This window comes from Stegodyphus dumicola, chromosome 10 (genome assembly GCF_044657685.1).
Source record: "Stegodyphus dumicola isolate Sdum_Otavi_A_Nest chromosome 10, ASM4465768v1".
In the NCBI taxonomy this organism is placed as follows: domain Eukaryota; kingdom Metazoa; phylum Arthropoda; class Arachnida; order Araneae; family Eresidae; genus Stegodyphus; species Stegodyphus dumicola.
Window position 1 is genome coordinate 56,355,000 of NC_140777.1, and position 26,946 is coordinate 56,381,945.

The 26,946-nt window shown below is 28.4% G+C and overlaps 1 protein-coding gene across 11 annotated transcripts in view; it reads left to right on the forward strand.

The window, feature by feature from the left end:
- The window catches only part of LOC118186794 (uncharacterized), a 131,921-nt gene that overhangs the window by 85,227 nt on the left and 19,748 nt on the right, over positions 1–26,946 (forward strand). For 3 of the 11 annotated variants that reach the window (XR_015043399.1, XR_015043400.1, XR_015043398.1), the window contains exon 20: positions 21,609–26,142. The exons of 3 other annotated variants lie outside the window; for them this stretch is intronic. Coding sequence is in view for 3 of the 8 variants with exons in the window: in XM_085824936.1 (XP_085681062.1) it covers positions 1,193–1,295 (103 nt within the window). In the remaining 5 variants the exon portion in view is untranslated. Of the gene's footprint in view, positions 1–1,192; positions 1,452–11,691; positions 21,270–21,608; positions 26,143–26,946 lie in introns of those variants that run through there. 5 more of the 11 variants (XR_015043402.1, XR_015043401.1, XM_085824936.1 and 2 more) reach the window with 3 other exon arrangements.

Genomic DNA, 26,946 nt, shown 5'->3' on the forward strand with positions numbered 1-26,946 from the left:
AAACTTTCTGCTCATGCGCCGCATTGACACATGCGCATAGGCGTTTACGCGTGCGCAAGTGCAGAATACGTTTTCGCGTGCGCGTTTTATGTATGATGGACGTATAAACTAAAATTATCTAATTATCTACTTCAGTTAATGTTGATGATTGCGTTGTTCCTTAATTTTCGAATTGGATCCAGCTTATTATTTTTTGCAGACTGTAAGAGCAATTTTATAAAAGTAAGCTTAAACTTTCGATTATATCAAATAGAATTTCCGATATATATTTGTTAATATGTAAAGGATCTAAAGCGAAAGTATGTTTTGAAATCCCAAATCTGTTTATCAATTTCACGCTGCTCAGCGGGGGGAACGCCGCGGCGGGTGCGTAATGAATTGGAAGTTGATCTGTCAGCACTATCCTTATCTTCAGCGCAGATGTTTTTATTTTATTTGGCTTATAATTTCTTACCAAATGTAGTATTTCATCTCGATATGCTCGTCTTTGATATGATTTAAAACAAGTTCCTCGTCATTATAATTCGCTTCCGATAGCAAAGAAAAGTGACAGAGGTTATTGAAAACGAAAAAATTTCGATTGACAAATTAGTCGGTGTTCTCGACACAGCAATTATAGGACTTGAACAGCGGAACTTTGTAACTGAACAAGAAATTATGTCTGTTTAATAGAATTAAAGAGAAAGTATTATCACATGAAACAAAGCAAAACTTAAACAACTTACATTAAAAGAAATGTTTGATAAAGTAAACAAATAAATATTAAGCTTTTTCTTTCTGCAAATTTTGATACCCTTTAGATCATAATTGTTCTTTATTTCATAAATTAGTTTCATATTTTTAATTTTAGAATTTCTGCATGCCATCTTACGAGATTTAAACTGATGATCTATAATCCGGAATCGCCGAAGTCCCGACGAGTCCGGATTAACGACTTTTGACTGTAATATTATAAATATAGTATTGTACTGCAGAAAGAGCATGAACTGTTATAGTTTTTAGAAATCATGAGGTGTGTGTGTTTTCCCCTTATTACCTTCAGAAATTTTTCTGGTTCTTTAACACTATTGCCTGAAATTTGCAAAGGTTTACACAGCTGTTAAATTTTTTCTGATGTTTTCATGTTTCACAGTGCTGGTTAAGGAGACTTTATTGATAGGAAAAGAAATTTAAATGTTTTAACTTTGCATAGGTTGTGTTCTACCGAAAGACAGATGTTATGGCCGAGTTTGCCATCCCATTCCAATATCCAGGCTTCAAAAATCACGTGTTGTGGAGTTGAAATAATAATTTAACAATTTCTTTGCACTTCTGAAATGTAGTAGATTTATCTTTAATTATTATCAGTCACATTTTTTGTAGTATTTTCATTCTGATGCACTCAATAAACATTGTTATGTAAATATATTTTGAAAAACATGCCAGTAAAGTATGAATTTATTTCTGCTGTATGTACTGTCTATATTCAAAATTATGGAGGGCAATGTAATTATGCACAAAACTCTTGCATCCGGAAATTCGCATACGTGTTTTCCTGAAGGGTTAATTACTATCGAAAGAGCAAACTTTTATTTCCCATTGAGAAGCAACACAAGGAAATTATAAAAGTTATAACATACTCATACTCAATTTTCATAGAGCAGCTGACAGGCTATTATTTTTTTATTTGATAGATAAAAACTACTACAGAAAAGTGCCGTATCCTAAAAGAAGCATATGGGAATGGGGCATTATCTACCTAGTTATCTAAATTTTGAGCAGATCCACGTATTCTTTGAAAAGTTTTTCAGAATTGTGACTAAAGGGGCTTTCTTTTGACAATTTGTGTAGTGAAGAAAATTTAGGAAAGCTGTGATTGCTACAACTAGATCATTGGATTACCATTTGAAATTAGTTTGAAGCAGTAAATGTCAGTGGATCAATTGGTAATGACATTTTTGCAGTTGTGTTGGTAATTATTATCACTAATGCTGTTTTTTAAACTTTATGCCAGAATATTATTGTGTATTCTGACTGGTCTTGCTCATCAATCATTTTGAATTTACTTCATATGCTCACCAGGATATTGACAATATTACAAAAAAAAAAAAATTAAAATCTGAAAGGTTTCAGATTTTAAATTATGTCCAAAGGGGCATTGTTTTAACTTTTTATGTGTTACCTTTATTTATTAAACATCATGTTCTTTCCACTTAAAGCATGAAATTAAGTTCAGCAGCAGTGTCGCAAAATAATTTTAAAATGAGCATATCTTTAGAATTTCTGATACACAGTTCCACGCGTTGGAGATCAAAAGTAGCCCCTCATAGAGTGTTTCCATTGCTCGCTTTTAAATCATTAAGTTTGTTAATCAAAAATTTGTTCAAGTTTTATAAAATATGAAATTGATAATAAAACAAACTATTGTCCTCCGTTATGAGCATCTGAAAAGTGTTTTGTGCTGTATTGTAATGTGAGATCATATACTACTTTGTTGATTTGATAGTTCCTGCTATAGCTTTAAAAAACTGTATTACTACATCCCTCTTGTCTAATAATGTTTAATCAATCTACCATAATGACTTCCTGTTCAGTGGATGAAATGATGACTTAAAACCACAGTTTTGAGCAGATGTTCCAACTATCTAAGCAGCTGTGACAAAGTAATTTGCAGATGTGTCAGCAAATGTTCTTCAAAACAGTATTAACATTAGAACTGCGGCAGGCCAGGGCAGTTTCGGTATACCTAAAACCGCAAGCTGGGTCAAATTGACCTCCAAATAATAAAAACCCGTGTTGTTATGCTAAAAGTATGCTGTAATAATTTGGCAATGACCTTTATTCATTATTTACATTAAATTGTTATAATAAGTGATAAAAAATAATAAGATAATAAAATATAAAATATTGTTTACAGTTAGTAAAATATACAGACAACTTTAATACAAATACAGTCAAAAGTCATTAATTCGGACACCCATAATCAGGAATGATCTATAATCCGGACCTCAAAGCTAAAAACTTTCTGCTCATGCGCCGCGTTGGCACATGCGCACAGGCGTTTTACGTGTGCGCGTAAGACCTTGACTACTGCGCATATGCGTGTGCGCAAGTGCAAAATACATTTTCGCCTGCGCGTTTAATGTATAACGGACGGTGTAAGCTAAAATTATCTAATTATCTATTTCACTTAATGTTAATGATTGCATTGTTTTTTAATCTTCGAATAGGATCCCGCTTATTATTTTTTGCAGACTGTAAGAGCAATTTTATAAAAGTAAACTTGAACTTTCGATTATGTCAAATAGAATTTCCGATGCTGGAACTTCCAAAGGACCTACAAAACAAAAGTATGTTTCGATGTCCAACAAACAAAAAGTGGAATTGCTGCAAAAAATGGATAAAGACATGAAGAATGTGACAGAGAGGTTAATGAAAACGAAAAAATTTCGATTGACAAGTTAGTCGGTATTCTCGGCACAGCAATTAACGGGACTTGAACAGCGGAATTGTGTAACTGAACAAGAAATTATGTCTGTTAAAGAGAAAGTATTATCACATAAAATGAAGCAACTTAAACAACTTACATTGAAAGAAATGTTTAATAAAGTAAACAAATAAATATTAAGCTTTTTTTTTTTTTTTTTTTTTTGGTAAATTTTGATACCCTTTAGATCATAATTGTTCTTTATTTCATAAATTACGGTTTCATATTTTTAATTTTAGAATTTCTGCATGCCATCTTACGAGATTTAAACTGATGATCTATTATAATCCGGAATCGCCGAAGTCCCGACGAGTCCGGATTAACGACTTTTGACTGTATTTAATTTCTTACCAGTCAAGATTTCCTACACGGTTCGTGCACATTTTAGGCAACTTCTTTTTATATATTTTGTACACTCTCCACATATCGGTATTTTACAGTCAGAACAAGTATCTACAGTTTTGTTTCTGCACTTGAAAGCTTGGCAATGAACCCTTTTTTGTATCTGCGCAGATTCTTCAGTAGTATCCGCTTTTGTCTGTGTATCTGACTTGTACTTTCTTTTGTGAATATATTGTTACGGATTTGGTATTTAAATAACTAATATTAGTTGAATTGTAAATTAAATGGTTTTATTTCTCGTGCAGTGCAGCGCGTGACGAATATTAAAAGAAAGCTAAGCCGGAAAATTGAAAATACAAGAGCGCATGCATGTAACATTTAATAAATATCTCTTTTTGATTTCAAAAAAGTACTAGAAAATTCTCGCGCGCGATTTTAAAATCTTGTAAAAGGAGGAAAACCTCTCAGTTCGTAGTAGCTATTTAGTTTGTTGTTGTTTAGAAAACTGCTCTTGTTGACTGTAGCGAATTCGCGGATTAGCTTTCTTTACCTGTTTTGAATTAAGTTCTTTTGAATATTTGAGTAGTTAGAAGATACTATTGTGATACTGCATGATTATTTGAGGACATTTAATCATATTTGTTGTGATAATAATAAATTTTCGTCATTTTTCATCGGACTTGTGCATTCATTTCGTAACGAACCCGTACGCATGCAACAATTTTTGGAGGCAGCGGTGGTGTTTTTTGAATGCCAATTACGAGAGCGAAGGAAGACCAATTCAGGCAATTGATAACTGCATTTGCTGCTTTCCAAGAAAAGATAGAAGGGGCCGTTAACTCTGTGAAAGAGGAGATGAAAGCAGTAAAAGTAAAGATGGATGATGGTCAACAAGAGATGAAATCGGAACAGTAAACCATTAGAGAAAAGATGGAGGTTGTTCAGGAATGTTTTAAAACAGAGATGAAAGAAGTTAAAGAGGAAGTGAAAATAGGTCAAGAGGAAATAAAAAAAGAGATTACTCGTATAATAGAAAAGAAATTTGAGGCTATGGAAAGCAGAATTGACACTGTTGAAACTAAAGTTGTACAAATAGAAGAAAGAGTTTCTTCTGTCAAAGATCAAATAGAAGATAGAGTTTCTGTTGTGGAACAACAAATCGAAGGAAGAGTTTTTGCTGTCCAACACGAAATAGAACAACAAATTGATGACAGAGTTTCAGCAGTTGCAAAAGAAGTCTATACTTTAAAGAAGTTCGTAGCGAAGGCAGGGAGCATTTCTGATAGTTTCAAATTTTTACCTATGCCTCCACGTCCCTCTCTGAAGCTATCCACTTATGATGGGAAGACCTCCTGGCAAGTGTATCTATAGTGGCAGATGCGAATGGATGGGATTCTGAAACTAAGGCCTGTCATCTCGCTGCTTCTCTGAGAGCAGACGCAGCGGATATCCTGCAGACGCTTCTCGAAAACCAAAGACTTGAAGCTCTATCCGGCACATTGGAGCTGCGCTTTGGCGAGAAATGTTTAAAAGACTACAGCAGGCTTCAATTAAAATCCCGTCAACAGAAGCCCAACGAATCACTCCAGGAACTCGCCATGGATGTTGAAAGGCTGTCACATCACACCTTTTCGGAGTGCTCGACAGAAATAAGAGAAATCTTGTCGCTGCAATCTTCATCGACAGCACCCGGGATCTTGAAATACAGAAAGCTCTGTGAATGGCGTATTCATAGAGAGATAGGTTTTCAGGACATTCCTCACCTTTACTCAAATATGGAAAACCATATCAGCGGCAAGCCAGAACTTGATACCAAATTTATCTGGTTTACTTGGCATATATTGCTTTAGACGGAAACAGCTGTGCATCGATCAGGAATCTGGCTTTAGACGGAAACCACTGTTCATCAATAGTTACATATGGTCCTAGTTTATAGCAAGTTATCAAATTTTCAATAAATTTCTTCCAAACTTCAGAAATGAAACAGAATTTATCTGTTTGAAGGCATTCAGATCGTGTAGTTTTTTTTTTTTTTTTTTTTTTTTTTTTTTTTTTTTTTTTGTCGAATTGCAGAAATTTCATAAGTTCTCTGAATCTATCTCTCGCCATAGTATCGCGAAAAAAAGGTGAACCCCAAATGACAAACCACAGACTATCAAGCTCTAGATTATTTGCACTATACATATCTTGAGCATACAAAATTGATATAAAAGCATCTAGTTCATCTAAAATTGTTGACCATTCATTTTTTTCCAGTTGCCGGTGAGCTGCTTCCTCTATACAATTTTTGATATAACGAAACATAGGCCTATCTATAAGTAGCCTCCATGAACTAATTGCATAGCCATTTTCAATATTTCACTTTGCATAAATGGTTGGGCCACTCTTTTCTTTAAAAACGTTATGTTCAGCAATTCTTCCACACATAAAACTTATGCTGTTATCACATACGATATTTGTTGCCAGAACAAAATGTTTAGTGAAACAGTTCTGAGAATTGCTCTTTCACGAAATAGGGTTACCATCTTCACTTTGTAAACAGGCTGAAAGCCAAAGAAGAATCGGTTATCTCTCAGATTGGCAAAAGTGATGTTTGCTTCTTTGTGTTGTTTTGTATCGCTCACACTCTTTTCATTTTAAACTTTATTGTTAGTTATGGAAGGTAATAGAAAGGTGATTGCTATCAAGTTAATTACTTTGATCTCCACTCTGGCACTTCAAGTAACAGATAAGCACACTTCCGGTTATAGCAATCAATTACATCAGTAAATTACATCAGTAATAGCCAAATTCTGTATACGCTAGCAATAGTTTAAGATGTGTGCTAAGTCTATTTATCAGACATTACTTATGTGTATTTTCTGATGTCTGCATCCCAATGAAAATTTGATGGCACACTGGAAAATTTGTGACCTCGTGAAAGCATTTTCCTGACTAACTTTATGGCTCATAATTACTGTTCTGTCCATAAATATAAACAAACAAACAGACCAAAAAAAAAAAGAAAAGAAAAGAAACAAGACCTTCTATGACAAAAATCTATATGCCTGATATTTACATCCTCACAGCCAGCAGATACTATTCAGCAAAATGAAGATCAAATAAAGCATATGAATACATGAGCAATCAAACATGTGCGAGTTGTTTACTGTCCCATAGAACACTCAGTAATACACCTAAAACACATTAATTATACCAACTCTAGAAATTAGGTGCACATCATGAGTTTGTTTTATGTGATTATGGCAAAGCCTCGAGGGATATCTGCCTAACAGGAGGGATCCCTTTGTAGAAGATTTTTTAAAACTGGCTTGTATACCAGTTACAAATGGGGAAAACCAAGAAAATGCCCATGTAGCCAGCCCGTTCGTGGCATTCTAACTTGAGACAGAACTACCAGTATTCAATGACGCTTCGGCCACTAGTAGGCCCGTGCACTTAATTGGAAAGTACAATTTATTATGTAAACAGACATGAAGGTGATAATCAGTTGTGCACTGTTTTAAGTAATCAAATGTTATAAATGCACAGCTGTTACATTTCTTATTATTTATCAGTCATGTTTATAATACGCAGATCATACATATGATATAATTTTGAATTAACCCAATAACAAAATGTGTACACTCTTTAGTACTCAAATAACCATCAATTATTTTTCAACTAATTATTACATATCCATAATAATTTGCAAAGAACTGATGACTGTAGTTGCTGCCAATTACATGATCGTTATATGAATTAAAAGTAAGTTCAAATAAAATTTTTGGCAATGTTCATTTTTGTATTCATACATACATATATATACACATCTAATAAGTCATATATTTACATACAGATAGAGAAATGCAATGGTTTAGAAGTTGTTAATATATATTTATTAGTATTAATGTAATGAATAAGATTTATATTAATGAATGTATATACAAATGTTTTTCATCATGCATAATAATAAATCCATAAATTTGCAATGTTTCAATATGTAGCATATACAAATAAAAGTATACTTTTTAATGTATATATAATCCAAAAAGTATTTCATTAATAACACGAAAATAATAGACAAATTTAATGAGTATTCTCATTATTACATAAGCTATGCTTTTCTTTTTTTATGTATCTTTTATGGTGTTTAAATGTGTCACTGATTATGCAATTAACAATTTAAAAGATAAATAATTTGGAAAAAAGCCGCACGTATACAAATGAATTTAAAAAAATTATTCAAATTAAATTTAGGAAATAAAATTCTATTATATAACAGTGGTAATACACGATCAGCACGAAATACAAATTTGGCAAACTTTTGGCGACAAACAATTTGTAAACAAATCCGAACTGCAAGAGCGTCGTAAAATACTGTCAACTCTGAAATTTCCACGATTATATATTTAATGAATATATAAACATTTTTAAAATGACTCAGGCAGGTATATTAGAACAAAACAGCAATAATTAAATTGGCCTCTATTTCCACCATCCATGACTTCACAGTGAGAGCCATCGCCATATTGAAAGTTACCGTGATCCTTCAGAAGCTGAACTTTCATCTGATTGGTTGAATGTACGAGAAACACGTCTCCAGACGTAACATTTTTGGAAAAGTTTTAAAATGTTGCTCGTAGCCGGGACATGTTCCTCCTAGCTAGACGAAACATTTCGCAGAAGCCTTCCGCTTAAAGCAGTGCTACTAGAATCTAGTTTCTCAGAATTGTCCGCGTAGCTACGCGCATCCATAGAAATGATAACATCTTTACAGAGGTGATGTTTTCCCAATAGGTTCCGTCATTTGTAACAAAAGTTCCAGAGTTCATTTCATCTAGATTTGAATCTGATAACTCTTACTGTTTATTTACACATTGTTCTTTCTTCCCAGAAGTGATTTTTTTTTTTTTTTTTTTTTTTTTTTTTTTTTTTTTTGCTAGTACATTGTACAGGAAAATTAGATACAGTATCTTCATCCGAGGAAATATTTTCTTCATCTGGAGGCACATATTCATCATCGCTGAAAACAATTTCTTCATCATTATCATTTTCGAATTCATGATAATTGTCGCATATATTCGAGGGCCTCGCTAACTATTCATTTACGCATATTTCTTCCAGCCATTTTCACCTAAGATCAAATTTATCTTCGCGTGTAAACAATGTGGCAAAAATCGAACAGACTGGTACACTCAAACTATCTCCAAGGCAATGCAAACAACCAGTTGCACAGTCATAAAAAACCAGATGTGCACCTGTTAGAGTACCGCATTAGCTATGGTAGTATTGTACCACATTCCATTCAATAGGCCAAAACAAAAAACATCGGAGAGAAAACATTTCTTGAATATGCTAACCAGAGGCATTTTTCCCATACGGAATGATAACGGGAGGGGAGGGGGGTCTGCAACACTGGCTACTAGTACTACAACAAAATTCTCAGCTGCTCTTCTGTTATCTGTAACAATCTACTGACCTTGAAGTATTGATCTGCTTACATCTGGGAAATGGAAAGAGGACTGAAAAAGCTTTTCCCATTCCAGGAAATGTTGAATTGCAAATTTAGTACTTGTGATTATAATGGGGTCAAAATGACCCATTCCACGGTTTTAGGTATAGGTATTAAAAACAAAAAAATGATAAGTATTTAACGTATCATATTTTTACAGATTATTATTGGTATAAAAATAGGAAAAGTCAAGAAATTTTTTTTCAATTCTGTTAGTAACTTTTTGAGAAAATCGAAAACAAAATTGCTTTTTGGTCAAAATGACCCCATCCTCAGTTATAGTGTTAAGAATCCTCAAAAATATAAGAAATTTTATATTGATTTCAAAGGCATTGTCTTTAAAAATACAAATAATAATTGTAAATATCTTATTTTTCATATTTAATATTTTTAGCCATTTTATACGGTATATTCTTTTTCATGTAATATTGATTTTATTATAACAGCTCCTTAATTTATTTTCGTAAATCGTAAATTTAAAGTGTTGATCCACTCTTTTCCATATCATGAAAAAAATAACTGTTTATTTCTACTATTCTTACCTGTAGTGAGCTTTTTGCTTATAACTGAAACTTATATGAATTGCTGTATTTTCCACCACACAAATTTACTCTAGTATTTTATCCAAATAATTGTTAAATTTAATTAAATCGAGTGTACAAATCAATCTTTGTGTAGCATCTTAAAACTCTTATATGAACAAAAAAATTTTCAAGACCAAAAGAAAAAATGCTTTAAAAAGCTTGCTGAAATTGGTATAGTATGTTGATGTGTTGAAAATTATGGATTTTAAGAAAAATAAACAAATTTTCAAATGCACTGAATTTATTCCATATGTTAAAGATTTTAAGGGTATTGACAGATTTTGTAATCGATTATGAATAAAAAATGTATAGTGATGATATAGCTATTGCAAAAGATGAAAATGAAACAAATGAACATTTTAAATGGTGACAATTCATTTTATATCTACATCTATAATTTAAAGATCATTCAACAAACTAACAAATAAAAATGAAATTTTTTTCCAACAGCAGAATAGGCTTTTATTGTTTTTTTATTATTATTATTAGTAGTAGTAGTATTCTTTCATAAAATTTTCATACAGTATTTTTTTCTCTCAGTTTGTAAGTCAATATATTATTTTTTTTTTTTTTTTTCTTAAATTTTTTTCAGTCGCGACCCCTTTTTATCATTGAGATTTTTTCGCAACCCTAGAACCCCATTATATTTACGAAAATTTTGTAGGACCCCATAAACATTGAGCAAATCCATAAACGTGTCAATGAAACTCGATTTTTTCACTTGTGCTGTAATGTACTATAGCAGTTTTAGGACATTAACTTTGACATAGAACAATGTGAAAATTTTAAATAAGTAACAGACGAAATGACAGCATCGCTTGCAAAGCAAGTAAAATGAACATTTATATTATAAAAAGAATGCATTGAAACATTTACGTTTTTTCTTTGTCTGTATTGTCTTATCTTTATCTGTTTTCAGATACATTGTGTAAAAATATTTGGTAATTGTAAAATTATTATAATGTAATAAGTTAAAAAAATATCAAAACTGTTAACATTTTTGGCGAGCAGCCTGCTGCAGGTCACACGACCCCCATAGATGTCCCGACCCACAGTTTATGAAACTGATTTAGAGTAACAAACATATAATTAGTGACTTTCATTCAATATTATCATGAACTTGTTTAATAATTGTAAATAAAAGTCATTATGATATTTTATTTATAACTATTATGCCTGGTATATAAGTCAGATTTCTTTTGGCCTAAAATCTTGACTTATACACTGGACAACACAATAATATTATTTCATTCTCATTTTTTTACCTTATACTTTTAGTACAAAAAGTTATAAATGAATTGCTCGTTGAGCAATTGAACATTGCAGCATACTTTGATAGTGAATATCATTTGCCATGCAGGGGCATAGCTAGAGTTTCGAGCACCTGGGGACAACTGAAGAATTTGCACATCTTCTGTGTTCCAAGAATGGAAAACATTTTATTAAAAAATTTCATAGTATCAATTTGGTGCTCCTTGGATGCTGCGCCCAGGGACAGATGTCCCCACTTGCCCCACCCTAGCTATGCCACTGCTGCCATTCATACAATCTCCTTGTCTTTTGTTGCATTTCTTATAACCTTTTGTATTGATTTTTATTTGTCAGTATTCTAGCTTTTTGTGTACATTGTAATTGCCATATCAGGTGCCAGTTTTGCTAGGTATTTTTTTAGCATTAAAAATCTTTTCAAGAGCAAAAAATAAATTTAGCTAAATAAAGTAATATAACCATATTTTGCCTGTTATCATCTTAACAGTAATGTTTAGCTGATGAATTATCTATTTGTTCTGCCTTTCCCCTCTTAGGTACATGCTGGACCTTGCTATGATCCAGGTGTCATTGATTTCTGAATAACCTTTTATGTGAAGTTACTGTTTTCTGACAGTTCGAATTGTGTTGTAAAAAAAAGTGTGAACTGACTGAAGTGTGAAATATTTTTATTCTAAGAAATGGATCTGTTAATGTATGTTGGTGATTAAGATTGGTTTCTGGTGAATATTTCTGTGTATATAGCATTTAGAATATTCATAGTGATATATTCATTCTCATATAATTAAATCATTTTCTGAAAATTCAGTTGTTTAAGGATTTGAGAATGCTTTCTCACTGCCCCTCCCCCACCTTAATACAAGGCAATGTGATTATAAATTATCTTCTTCATTCTATTTATAATGTGGGTTTTCTTTTTGGAATAGTAAAATGTTGGTATTTATTTTTTCCAAAAAAAAAAAAAAAAAAAGATTGAATTTGATGCATTTCTTCTCACTAAAGTGCTTGTGAACTTTTAATACCTCTAGTAAAAATATGTGCTTTTTTACTATCATTTCAGTGTTTTAAAATTTTTAAAAACAATATATTTTTTCAATCAAAAAACTTTTTAATAATTTTTCTTGCATTTGTAACTTGTATCGGATAGTTGTAGATCAGCCATTAAATTGGCATATTGTATTGCTGCATAAAATGTTATTTATGAAGGTAGTAAAAATTTTTCTTTTATTGTAATAAATTAATTTGTTTATATTGTGTCATATGCACAGTTGTTCACTCACATTTTTGATTATTTCAGAAGAATGTGAAGAGAGTAAAGTATTATTTTTATTGAAATGTCGGAATCAGGATCGCAATATTTTAACTTAAACTGAAATATGATATAAACTTCATAATTTGCCAAATTATGAAATAATTCATATTTCTGTGTACCCTTTAACTACATATTAAGACTGCTATCACACATCTGTTTGTTTCGGAAGAACAATTGTTTGGAAACATTTTTCTGCTTTGTCACAACGGATCACTTTGGGCTTAACACGGGGAAAACTGGTTCTGCATTACAAGCAAGCTGATAGCTGATTGGTTGAAAACGAACAACTTGCAATTTTTTTCGAAAGGAAGGAAAAAATCGTCCATCTTTCTTTCAATAATAAACCGGGCAAAAAAATTATCCGAATCAGTTGTTCGTGTGAAACAAATGCGTGTGTTATATGGAGCTAAGGGGTATAATCATGTGAGACTAAAATATTATGAGCTTGCGAGTTTAACTTATTAAATAAAAGTAAATGAAAAAGTATTCTCATAAATATTTTTTAAAAGGAAGTGTGTAATTATACACATATGTAGCATTTGAATCATATGACATATGATAATTCTTTTGAGCATTTAGTGATAAAGCTTTATCAACCACTATTCATCGAGAAATTTAAAGTTATAATATTACCTGAGCATTCATTTGTTCAAAATTTTTCACTTTCTGTATTCGAATATTTAGCCTTTTCTCTTGTCAATTTCTTCTCTGTCAGCATGTAATCCTTTGAATAAATAATAGTTTATAAGCACAGAAATAAACTAAATCTTAACCTTTTAATTTTTATGAATTTTTACATTGAAGAGTATTTTCAAATCTTTTGAATACATTAAATGTATTCAATCTGTGATTCGGTAGAAAAATTTTTGTTCTGAGAGTATCCTTTTACTTACGTTCTTTTTGTAAATATATTAATATTTTTCCTGCCATTTATAAAGTTGAAAGCGTAATGAAAATTACCACAGATACTTTTATAAGTAATTCATTTCTTCAGTCATCTGTTATAAAAGGTTTCATGATTATATTAAAGTAGTGAATTTTATTTTAAATCAAAAATATATTATTTCACAGATACTTATGCAAAATAGTATTTAGTGTGAGGAAATTCCTTCTTTTTAAAAAAAATTGCTTAATTTATGATATTTTGCTCTCAGATAAACATGTTTAAACAATTGAAGTGTTTTCTCCCTGTATATATCATTCATGACTGTGGCATTTGAGGTCAGTATGCTTAACATGCAATTGCACTGGCTAGTTTTCATCTGTCAATACATATGTATTATTATAGTATTTAACTGCATTAAAGTTTTTGGTATTCATGTTGTCTGCATATCATTTTAATCTATGTTTACTCTAAGAAATACTGAAATACAGATTTTATGTAAATTAATTTTAGAACATGCTTATTTCACAGTATGTTTTAGGATTTAATATATATTCTCAAACATTTTGTGAAGTAAATGACAAATTATCAAGTTGCTGCTGTTGTCTATTATTTCAGAGTTACAGCTATATGAATATATATATTAAAACTTTAAATGAAATTAATAGAAACTGTTTTTAGGAAACTTCTTTTAGGCTTGTGATCTTTTTCAGATATAAGTATAAAATCATGATATGTCATAATTTAAATAAATTTTCTTATTCCTTTTATAAAAAGTAAACAAAAATTCAGAAAAATTATTTATACTTCTAAATATTACTGTCAGTTCTAGTGGAGCCTGGTATGCTTTAAAATATGTAATTTGAAAAAGTTTATGTTTGCATTTAATTTCTAATGGGAAAAGTATGGTAAGTAAATGAGAAAATACATAGTTCAAAACATCCCCTTCAATTCTAATATAATTTTGACTGTACCTATGTAATTTTAATATTAGTATTTATACTTCAGCTGTGTTATTTGAGTAATTTTCAAGTTCTGTTGTTCAAATTGTAGAAATTTATGTATTGAATCTGCACAATGTATGATATTTTAAGCTTAATATGCATTAAAAATGTAGCAAAATATTTTCTAATTAAAATTTCCTTCATTCTTGGCAAGCCATAACTCACAAATAAGCTTTGATATTATGCTACATTTACATGATTATGGAAACTACTCATTATGGTAAATGTACTTAATAATAGAATGTTTTAAAACATTAGCAAACAAATGCCAGTTAAAATTTTCAGAATCTATTTTTATTGTAAGTCTTCACATTTTGGGAGGAAAAGATATCCTATTGTGAATTAAAATAAAGTTTCATATAATACACATATGAGTAGTATACTCATTTTTACTGCCTGACAATTGATTGTGGTATTTCAGATGCAGTATTTCAGTTACAATTAATGTAAATTATAATGAATATAAATTAAATATTATTTCTCCTTTAATCATATTTTTAAAGCAGCTTTAATTTCTTCTGTAAAATTATTCCTAAATTCTCAGCTGACTTCTAATTAATTCTTTATATTAAATGTTCAGATAAGTCAGATTTATTAAATAGTTAACTTTTAATATAATTTATTCATTTAAAGTTTTTTTTTTTTTTTTTTTTTTTTTTTAATCTTGAGAATTTTACTGTTGATGCTGTTTATTTTATGCTTAGTATGATATTCAATACTTTTCCCCCTCTACTCAGTATGCTTTTCCCTCAATTTATATATGTTGAAAGTAAAAATTACATGTTCTGTTATAATATAAATTGTGTATAAAAATTATACTGTATGTTAAATCAAGAGTATGCGAATATGAATTGTTAATGATTTAAGAGAATACCCTATTAAATATGTTGAGCATTCAAAGAAGCAGTTAGTTCTGAAGTTCTGAAGCAGTTAATTTCAGCATTTTTGTTTTTAGCCCAGGAAGTATTGATATTTAACCAATAGAAATTTGCTAAGGTTTTTATTTGGAGGATGGAACTAACAACAATTCAGATTTATCCTTGATGGTTATAATCATATTTGCTCAGCCTATTCATTTTTAGGAATTTTAAAAGTATTTAATCGCTGATTACAGAACTGAATGCAATTTTGTGTATTTGTCATACAGTTGATGCTTGTTATAATGGGCTGTTGTATTTTAAAGAAAAACAGTATTGCGGTTTTGCTATAATAAAAATGAATTCAATATATCCTTGCTCATTGGAGACATTTTGCTCTTGTCATTGTAATGAGTGTTGAGTGTATTATTATGCATTATCATAATGTAAATTATCGCTTTTCTTTAGTCAAAGAATGAATCAGAACTAATTATTATACCTTTTCTTAAGCACATTCTTTCAGCTGTAAATTTTAAAAAATAAATTGTTAATTTAATTTTAATTTAATTGCAATTTGTAGATCATGCGTTTCATATTTTTAATTTGATGTGTCATTTTATATTCATTGCTTTTGGCATCTACAGTTACATAATTTAATTCCAATTTTTAAAAATCTTTAGTTTCTGCATCATTTGTATCAGAATTTAGATACCTTCATATACATGGATATTGTTATTGTTTTACACTTTCTAAGGTTAGGCATGAATCTAAATAATAATTTATATCACTTAACACTTTTTATAATATATTTTATGTAATTTTAATAGGAATTTTCAACACATAGTGAAAAAGTTATATATATTCCAATCAGTAACATATATATATGTGTTTGTGTGTGTTACTGATTGGAATAATTTTAATTGAGTGTCATTTTTTGGTGTTCAGTACTTCGTTAAAGACAGGTGTGATATGATTTTCTTTATGGTAGATAAAATAGATACATTGCCTTTAACTTGGTAATTAAATCATATGCCTTTGTTGCATCTCTTTTATTTTGGTTGCTTGTTTGTTGGCCATTTGTCATCGAAATTTGATTGATATGGTATGCAGTTACCGTTTTCTTACTTTGTAGTGTTTAAATGTAAGAAAATTTTATCTGTGTTATGATTCATATATGATTTTTGGATATATTTGACATATTTTTTCTTCACAATCAATCAGTATTAATTGATTCACATCTTCCGCTGATTATTTCAAAGTTGCTATTTTTGTGAATGGTAGTCATCAGCTGTGACAATTCTTATTATAAGTTGATATTAGGTTATGAATCATTTGCATCTGATCACTTCCTATGTTAATGATCTTAATAGTTTAAATGAAATTGTAGTGATTGAGTAGGTGATTCATAACCAGTAATAGTTTTAGATATAATAGTTTTATTCTTTTTTTAAAAAAGAAAAAGACTGCATAGAAGTGGGCATGTAGCTTTTAGAATTTCATGAGTCATCAAGGTATTCTATATTGTGACTACTGATAAATCTCATGTTCTTTTTCATAGTTTCAGTTTCATAAACAGATGTGCATTAAAAGGAGAACAAAAAGATTTTTAAAAAAAGCATCAGAACTGCTGGTTAAAAAAGAATACAAATTTTGTGTACAAAAAATAGTCACTTCTTTGTTAAAGTACTGAATGAATGATATAAAGTATAATTATCAAAATTCAGATAGCTATGCTACATAATTTTGCATCATATAGTTTTTTGTGTTTCTTTTAATTAAGTTGATAATATTTACAGGGAATGCTGCATGTAAGTGTATGTGTGTATATATATATATATATATATAATTATGAAATAATATATATATATATATATATATATATATATATATATATATAATTACAAAACAATTTTTTATAAAAACAAAAATAATCATATTTAGAATTTCCATGCATTAAGCTGCTGAAAAATTATCAGTAAAGTGAGAAATTCAGAACAATTTTTTTGCAAAGACAAAAAATTGAAATTCATAAGTAATAAATTTCAAATAATCCTGTAAATGCAATGAAGAATTCAATAAATGTTAAAACCAAAATTCTCCAAACAAGCAATATCCCAATTCAAATAAATCAATGAAACGGAAAGAAAAAAGAACATAAAGGAAAAGGAATCCAATCAACCTCAATGCTACTTTGTCAAGAGGAGGAACTTTGAAATCAATTGAAATCTCTCTACCACAAAAATCCCTGCTTTTCTGTATCCAGAATTAGCGAATGAACCATTTCAATGTATTTTAATGATGATAGTTCACCCAAAAATTCTAGCGTGTCCCCAAAGCAAGGAAAAAACAAAGTAAATTCAAATTAAAATCTTGCATAAAGAGAATTATATTCAAAGGATTGAATATATATATATATATATAATCTGCATGTTAAATTACTTAAAACATTTGGGTTTGATTAGTAACTGTGATTCCAGTAAAAGAGCTAATTTTTACCCTATTTGTGAGCTTTGTGAAAATCCTCACGAGTTGAGCTCTATGCAGAGGTATATATAATATCCGAACAGTAACTCACAAGTGGATAATTATAAGTTAGTTGAAAATTCGTAAAATATGATCAATTGTTTGCCTGCTTTACTTCAGATGATAACTCCATTCACCATTTTTCATCTAACCTGACGACACCTAAGTGAAAATTCTGCTTTCAGATGTTCTTTTTGTGTATTTATTCCAATCATCTTACCTAAGAAGGCAGAGTTTTTGAGATGTGGATTGTCCTTCATGATGAGAACTTCCTGCTTTGGATTAATTGTTAAAACATACTATTTTAGTCATTTAGTTTAGCAATTAGTGCCTTAAAAATTTGTTTCATAATTAAATTTGCAGTGCTTTTTCTGATGAAAATCTCATTTTTCACTCTTTATTATATTAATTTTTTTAATTACATTTTATGAAATGTAATTGTATGCATCTATTGTTAAACATTTATTGAATAAAAATTCCATTCATGTATATTTGATATTTTGTAAACTGAAGTAAGATTAGGTCCCCCCCTCATTTAACTGAGAAGTTATGTAATAGTCATGTATATAAATATTTGAATTATATATAGTTCTTGTGGCTTTTTAAGACTTTTATATGTATTTATTGCACATTAGTTATTAATTATTAATTTTCTTTATTATTTAGTTTAACTGACTTGTTTATAGAATTATTTATTTTCTAATTCAAACTTACTTTAGTTTGTTCTCATTTCTTTGATGCTAATATCAGTAGATCTTCACAAATTAATATGTACTCTAGTTTAAAACATATGAACAGAAATTCACTTCAATAAGTCAAAGTCATAAGGAATTACCAAAGTTATATTTTTAATATGATACATAATACTACAGATCGTCTGTGATGAATAAATGGATTTAGGCCTTATTAAAATTTACTCATCATTTTATTGTTTATGCATATGACCATGCAGAGGTTATGTCCAAATATACACATTCCAGTTCTGCTGCAGGATATTGAGAAGAAAGTAAACATAAATTACTAAAATGCTTATAAATGAAATTGTAAAAACATGCATAAAATCTGCTTTTTGGGAATTTTTTAATAACTTAAAAAGATTATCAGTTTTACTATTAAAACGGATCGCAATTTATGCAAAGTGCAGACAGAAATCAAAGTTTTTTGTATTCAGTCCCCCCCCCTGCATAAAAATTGCTAATAGAGCATTGATATTTTTGTCTGTTGAATTAAACTTTTATCTGTCTAGTTTTATTTTTTTTTTTTTTTTTTTTTAATCTTATTATTCTTCAGAATGCTTGGTTATAAAAGGTTTCATGATTTTTATGGATATTTTTCATTTAAAATAATTTTTTAAATAATAATTAAGGAAGTTTTCACTTATGTATTTGTCACAAAAATTGCTGTTAATAGTAGTTATTAACTCTGTGTGAGATGTTTAACACATTGAAGAAATTTTAATTTATTGCATTAATAATTAATTTTATCTATTTGATTGTATCTTTAGTGAATAATTTGCAATAATGGTAATTCATTTTTGTATTCCTTGCATGATTTTTTTAGTGGAATAGATATATGTGTATGCAATTTGTAGTAGTTAAATTAGATTCCAGATAAAAGAAATTTGATGTTGATATGTTAATAGACCTAATTATTAATTTTGTGAGCAGTATTATAGCTATTTACAACAGTTAGTAGTAATAAATAAAAGATTATGAAATGAAAAATTATTTAAAAAAGCAAAGTTATAAACTAGATTAAGAAAAAGTATTGAACAGTAAAGTGAAAATATCCATATTGTAATTAGTTGCGGTAAAATTATAATTTAATGAATAACAAAAGCAAATCATCAGTTAATTGTTACCCTAGTATTTAAATTTGTAATTATTAAACATTTAAGTTTTTTATATTTATGTGTTTTTACTTGATGATATGTGCTAGATAAAGAATGAGTTTCACCATTTGGGTTTTCATTTTTCTTCACTGATGGTCTAATGGATTGTATATGTTATTGCAGTAAAGTATGAGAACTCATTAAAGATAAACTTAAATACTATAATGTAATTAGAATAATTTCTATATTAATTGCATTTTGCATATCTGGCATTTGTTTGTTACAGCATAATCTCATTGCCTTGTAATTAATTTATTAATTGTAATACAATTTAACTTTGGAGTTTATAATTATATTGCTTTCTTTTATATTTTTTTTATTTACTTACTGTCAATTAATGTCTGTCCTCATTATCCATATTATTAGAAAGATGGAATTTTTTAGAAAATAAATAAAGCAGAGGATATCAGATATAAAAATAAAAGTGAATGAACTGAATGTTATACATTTCATTCACTTTTATTTTGTAAATTTTTGTGTGCAGTTTTCGTAGAGACTATCACCCAAAACATTTTTTGAATTTCAAATATCATGTTCACTCTAATATATTGAATATTTTTTTTTTTTTTTTGCATTTATTTTTTAATGCAGTAATAAGAATTTTTTTTTTTTTAATGAAGGTATCATGATGTATGTTAGTATTACTTATGTTTTTGATGAATGTTTAATGACCAGTGCTTTCTAGTTGTCCCAAGAAAGTATTTTCTTTTGCAGAAATATGCTTAAATTTATTTTTAAAAAATTTCTATATGCTAGGGCATGTAAGTAATATATTTTTAAAAGAACTTAAATATTTTGAGTAGTTTTTTACATTATTATTCTATTTTTTATTTTAAAAATATGTATTAAAGCAGTTATAATATGAACAGTTCTTGCACAGAGTATTTAAAAAGGGTTTCCAAAAAAATGGTTATTTGTTGTGTAAATCTATGAAAATTTAAATAATTTAAGTATATTCCATTTTATTGTTAAGAAAAGGAATACCAAAACTAATATATACATGAATTATAAATTTTGTAGAAAGTGAAACATTGTTATTAAATAATTTATAATATCAAAAATTGATTCATTTCTTTATTAACCCTCTTAGCGGCCAGGGTTTTTGGTAAGAAAGCACAAATTTCCCAAAACTAAAATGAGAATAAATTATTTTTTTTTTATTTTAATGTAAAAACTCTCCAGGTATTTCATACCTGGATTTGTGTACTTTTGATATATTGCCTTAATTTCTTTGACATGTTTTTAATATGCACGTATATATACTTTCTTACAGATGCCACAAAAAATATTCATATACGGCCTTGCCGCTTAGAGGGTTAATTTTATTTTTTAAGCCAATGACTTTACCAGGAATTGACAACATTTTCCCTTTTAATTTAAAAGTAAATAATTTTTCATATGCATTTTAATTGATTTAAAGCAAAAAAATCTTTGTTTAAAATGTAAAAGTATTTAATTAACTGAAAAAAAAATCTGACTGAAAATGCTCTGATTGTCAGAAATGGTAGAATCTATCATATTTTGTTTATTGTAGATGAAGCCATCTTGCAGTTCTTTTGTCATGTTATAAAAGGTTTCACGATTTTTAATTACCATTTTTGTTTGTATAGCTGTGAAGTAAATTAAAAATATTGTCAAAAGATATTTGTATATCTAGTCCTGTCATTTTATTTTCTCTGTGTCACTACAGATTTGTTTATTCATTTTGTTAACGTTTTTACCTGTATTTTTGTTTCATTAATTAACTAGGCCAAGGACTTATTTACTGTGGTATTTTTCTGTTAATGGAGTGTCACTTAGCATCAAGCATATAAATGCTGGCATGACATCTAACTAAATCGTGGCGACCCTTATGATACATAAAGCTTCATGAAAAGAATAATTATTTTATATATAATAAATATGATATATTGATATATGTAACTTGTAATGTGAATGATGCCAAATTTGTGCAATTCTCCGATTTTTTTTTTTTTTTTTTAGCAAAAACAGATTGCCATTTTACATGGAGAGAGTAGCAGTTTCGTTTCTCCCATACATTCTACAGTACAAAGTCTGTAATTCCGGATTATAGATCATCAATTTAAATCTGGTAAGATGGCATGCAGAAATTATACAATTAAAAATATCAAACCGTAATTTGTGAAATAAAGAGCAATTAGGATCTAAAGGGTATCAAAATTTACAAAAAAAAAAAAAAAAAAAGCGTAATATTTATTTGCTTACTTTATTAAACATTTCTTTCAATTTAAGTTGTTTAAGTTGCTTTGTTTTTTGTGCTAAACGCGCATGCGTAAACATTAATCGCGCATGTGTAACATTAAACGCACACGCGTAAAGCATACAAAAAAAAAAAGGTTTGTGGCTTTGAGGTCTGGATTATAGATCATTCCGGATTACAGACTTTGCACTGTATTTTGTTCCCCAGAAGCAAATCTGTAATTGCTTAAAAGAATGTCAGGTAATTTTATCAGTTCATCATTATGTATATTAAAAATTATATATATTATCATTCCACAGCTGTTCTAGACATGATAAAAATAGGCTACCACATTTAGTGAATGGCACACTGTTAATAGAAAAGTACCATAATTGTATATCAGTCCCATATAAATGTGAACAAATAATCATGCTTCAATATACTAGCAGTTCTCTGCTGAAGAAATATATTTTTAAAATTTATATCCAGTTTGATAATTAAATAAGCTTTTGGTTTCATCAATATATTTTTTATATGTACTGAAAAATGTAGTAGTGCTTCATTTTGAAAGAAGATGACGGGCTCAGATTTTTCCACAGTGTTAAAGGGAACAAGAAAAACCACCATTATTTCTGGATAGCCGATATTTACGTTCGTACATTTTATTGTATGGTTTTGAATAGGAAAATAATACCTACTTTAAGGGCAGAAAAGAGTAAAAATGGAGAAAAAAATAAAAAATTGCAGCATAACTATTAAAAAGAATTTTAATAATGTCTTTAAGTACTTTAGTTAGTATGTTAAGTCTGTCTTTAAGTTAGTATAAAATATTATATACCAGGGATGGCCAAACTTCGTGTCAGTTAGAGCTGCATATTGAAATTCAGGAAAATTAAAGAGGTGCAGCTATATTTTCCAAAAGCCACAAGTCCGCCCATATTTACAACATTTCAAAAGTAGTGAAACAGGTTTCAAATGGGGGGGGAAGGTCTGATAACTGTGTAAAAAGAAATAAGTTTGTTACTTTGTTTTGGCCATTGAGTGAGTAGATTTATTTCACCATATTTCATATATATATTTTATTTGCACAAGAGCCACACTATGACCATCCCTGCTATATACATTGTTATTGTAGCTTTTACTACCCCCCCTTTTTTTTGTTTGTTTAAGCAAAGTTTTAATTTTTTTAAATATTTATTTTTTTACTTTTTTATGCCCCCCCCCCCAATTTTTTTTTACCTCAAAATAAGGGAATTAAATATGTTCATTCTTCTAATTTCAATCTGCAGCTTATTGGAAAGTGTGAGTAAAATAGGTATTAAGTAAAAATCATATTTTATTGTGAATATCTTAATATTAGGGTATTCTATATTTCAAACTCTTTTTGCATCAAAAATAATTGTCAAGATTTTCCTCCACTTTGTTTTAAATTTAAATCATTTTTAATTGACTTGAAAGAGTTGGGAAAAGAAGATAAGAAGATATATGCTCTGTAACTTATGTTGAGAATATCTGTATACTGAATAGGAATATTAATTGGTGATATAAGGCTCCTGCTAGAAAATAAAGTATTGATTTTTCTTTCTAAATTTCTCTCAGGAGTGGATCATCATCATATTTCATTTAAGATTCAGACTGTGTAGGCTGTGTGTATGTTCTAGATGGTATGGGTTTTGAATACAAGAGCAGAAAGCAAATATTTTTGGCATTAAAAAATTATATTTTCAAATTTCTTTCAAGCAATGAAGGTTTGGAGAATCTTATCTTGAGCAGATTTCGAAGAATGTGACATGAAATTAACTAATTATGATATCCTTTCACTTCAGATTTGAATTTTTCTTCTGTAGACAGCAAATTTCATACATTCTAATGATAAAATAGTTTGCTTGAATGAATTGTTATGATGATTTTTTAATTCTCTGTCTTTTCCTTTTTTAATTTGAACCTGTTTCTTAAAACTAGAAATAATTACTGCTTGTATTTTCATAAGGAGAAACAGTTTTTATCACATATTTAAGCAAAAAATTTCTTTGAAGTTTTTTTGTTTGTTTGTTTGTTCAGCATTCATTCTCTTTTTTGGAAAAATAAACTAAAAATTTAAAGCAAGATAGTATCACGTGTCAGGATTGAAGTAATTTGTAATTAATAAGACATGCCTTTTTTTTTTTACTAATTTTTATTATTTATATTTAAAAATTTGTAACATCGACAAAAAATTGCTGTACACAGCCTTATATTTTTCTTAAATTTTTCAGATATGCCATGCAAGGTGGTATCATTTATTAGTTCTGTTTATATGTATATAATCACTATGTAAATGAAAGTGATAACTGATGGCAATGAAAAAATGTGCTGCCACTTCTGGGTTAAAAAAAAAATAGAAATATAAAGAACACTTTTTTTTGTGTGTGATAAATTAATATTTGGGGGGGAGGTATCTCAAGTGTTTTAAAATAATTTTTAAACAAAGATTTGGGAGGATTATTTTAAATCTATTATAAATTATTATTATTTTAAATCTATTATGTGTTTTATTTTAAAACTGATTTTGTAGCTTAAATAAATTGGTAGCTTTTTATTCTAATAATTTTAATATCCATGCAGACATTTAAAGCATATTTAAATAAAATAAGTTACTTACTTCATACATATATCTTTGTGTGCATACTTAAATTTATCTTTTTTTTTTTTTTTACTATGTTAAAGAAAAAAGGTTACTTGAACTAATATGTTAGTTACTTTTAATAAATCTAATATTTTTCGCAAGTTGGGCATTCTTTTTAAATTACTTGAAAAGCTTAACCCCTCTTTTTTGTTTTGTTTTCTATCTAGTGTCATTTATATGAAATCTCTTTATAGTGTATTCACTTTTTCATACATGATGCATATTGCATTTTCAGCACTCAAATGAATACTTAACAATTAACAAGCTAGGTATAATAGCTTTTACTATAAAGACAAGTTTAATAGAATGAGGGCTATATGTATTTTTTTTTTTTTTTTTTTTTTTTTTTTTAAGTTGCTTAATTGCTGATTATATATACATATTATTTTGTCCTGTGATGTTGTAAACTATGATCATTCTCAAACATCAGCTATTTGAAGAAATAAATTATGTATAATTTATAAAAGCATTACGGAAATTAATGCAGTTGATATGTATAATTAAAATTGAATTAAGATTAAATTCAAGTAATACAGCTCTTTAAAATAAGTATTGAAGTAGAGAAATTTTATTCAATTGTATAATTTAAATTTTTATTGAGAATTTGTTCTTATATTAGTAATGCAAATAATGAATGATCCAGACATATTTATAAATAAAAGAAAAGAAAACAATATGATATAATCATATAAATAATACAGTTTACTGATTGAGACATTTTATTGGATTTGCAAAATATATATGCTATAGTTATTCACATATTCCCCTGGCTTTTTGTTTTGCTAATTTTACCTCTTGAAAATCAAAAAAAGTAGCATATATAAATAGAAGTACTATAATTATATTTGATATTCTATGGTGGTCGATTATAATTATAAGTTTAATGCTATTAATTTTAATTTTAGTATACTTTGCTATCTTTCTGGCCTTGTACACCACTATCATAAACCAGAAGTTCTTAAATTATAATGCTGAAAAAGGCTAGGGGATGAAATATGTGAGTAACAGTAATTCGCTGTGCGACTTTGATTGCAGTGCTGATTTCATATGTATAAATTTATGTAAGGTGATCTGCATATATAAAGTAAGTTGATAGCATTTACATAATAAAATATTAAGACAGTCATCTTACTAATTGTGTTCCTTAAAAGTCAGTGTTTCATATTAGCATGAATATTAAAAGAATGAAGTTTTAATCTGTTTGAAGAAATATAAATTCAAAAAAGAAAAGAATAGTTTTGACATAAAAAATTTTTTGCACTATATATTTTGTTTTATTTAAGAAGTTGGAATCATTAATTTAAGCTATTAAATTCTTGCTTTTTTTAATTCTGATTTTGTTGTGACCTAAATCATTTTATTTATTTTTATACATTGAACCATTTCCATATAATAATGTAATTTTAATTTTTCATTTAATTATATATGCGAGGAAATAAACCATATGAATTTTATTTATTTTTGGAGGGTAGTATGAGGTATAAAATTTTTTTATAATTAATTTTCTTATTAAATTTGATGATGTCTACTGATAGTGAGTTCTCAGAAAATACACTTTCAAGTTATTGTGCATTTTTGCAAATTTTACTTCAGTGACTTTCAACAGTGAATTTGTAGAATCATCTTTCAATAAATTTAGATCTACACTGAAGGTAAGTTCATTTTTAATCATCTCTATGCATGAGAATCACTGAATGTATAATTGTATTCTGAGATATATGCTTTACACTTGTATTTATGAACATTACTTATAAGTAATGTTCATAAAGCATATAAAAAGTCATGTTATATTCGCTCATATTTTATTATAGGTTTACTTAATAGAATGTTATTTACTATTGAAAACATTATAGAATTTCAGTCTTGTTCTTGTGAAATTTGAGTATGTATTGAAATTTAGATCTAAAAGTTGGAACCATTAGTTTATATTATGTGAGATTTAAAAGGTAATGCATTTTGCTCATTTCAAAACTTATATATGTTTGCCATTAATGCAGTCTACATCGAAAATATTTTTATTTTAATAAATATTTTACCATTCACGATAGTTTATATAAAAAAATTTCATTTGAAGATTTGTGAATTTTTGACGATTTTTTTATTAGCGTAATAACATTAATAAATATCATAAAGTAATGATACTATATTAAAATTATATTTAAGAAATAATGTTAAAATAAAATATTTGTATTTTCTCCTGCCCTGTTTTAAAGTGACATTACTTTCCATTTTTGTGACTTGGGAATATTTTGATTTTGAAAAATAAACAAGATAATAAATGCTCTAAATATAAAGCACACTTTCTGAAACAAATTCTTGGGGGGAGAGAATAGCTACTATAATTAATTTTAAATTAATTTCACTTCTTTTACATTTTTTCATGTTAAGAGAATTTTCCCATATGATTATGTCAATATTTAGATGTGCATCAGTTTTCTATCAAGAATTCATTTTAC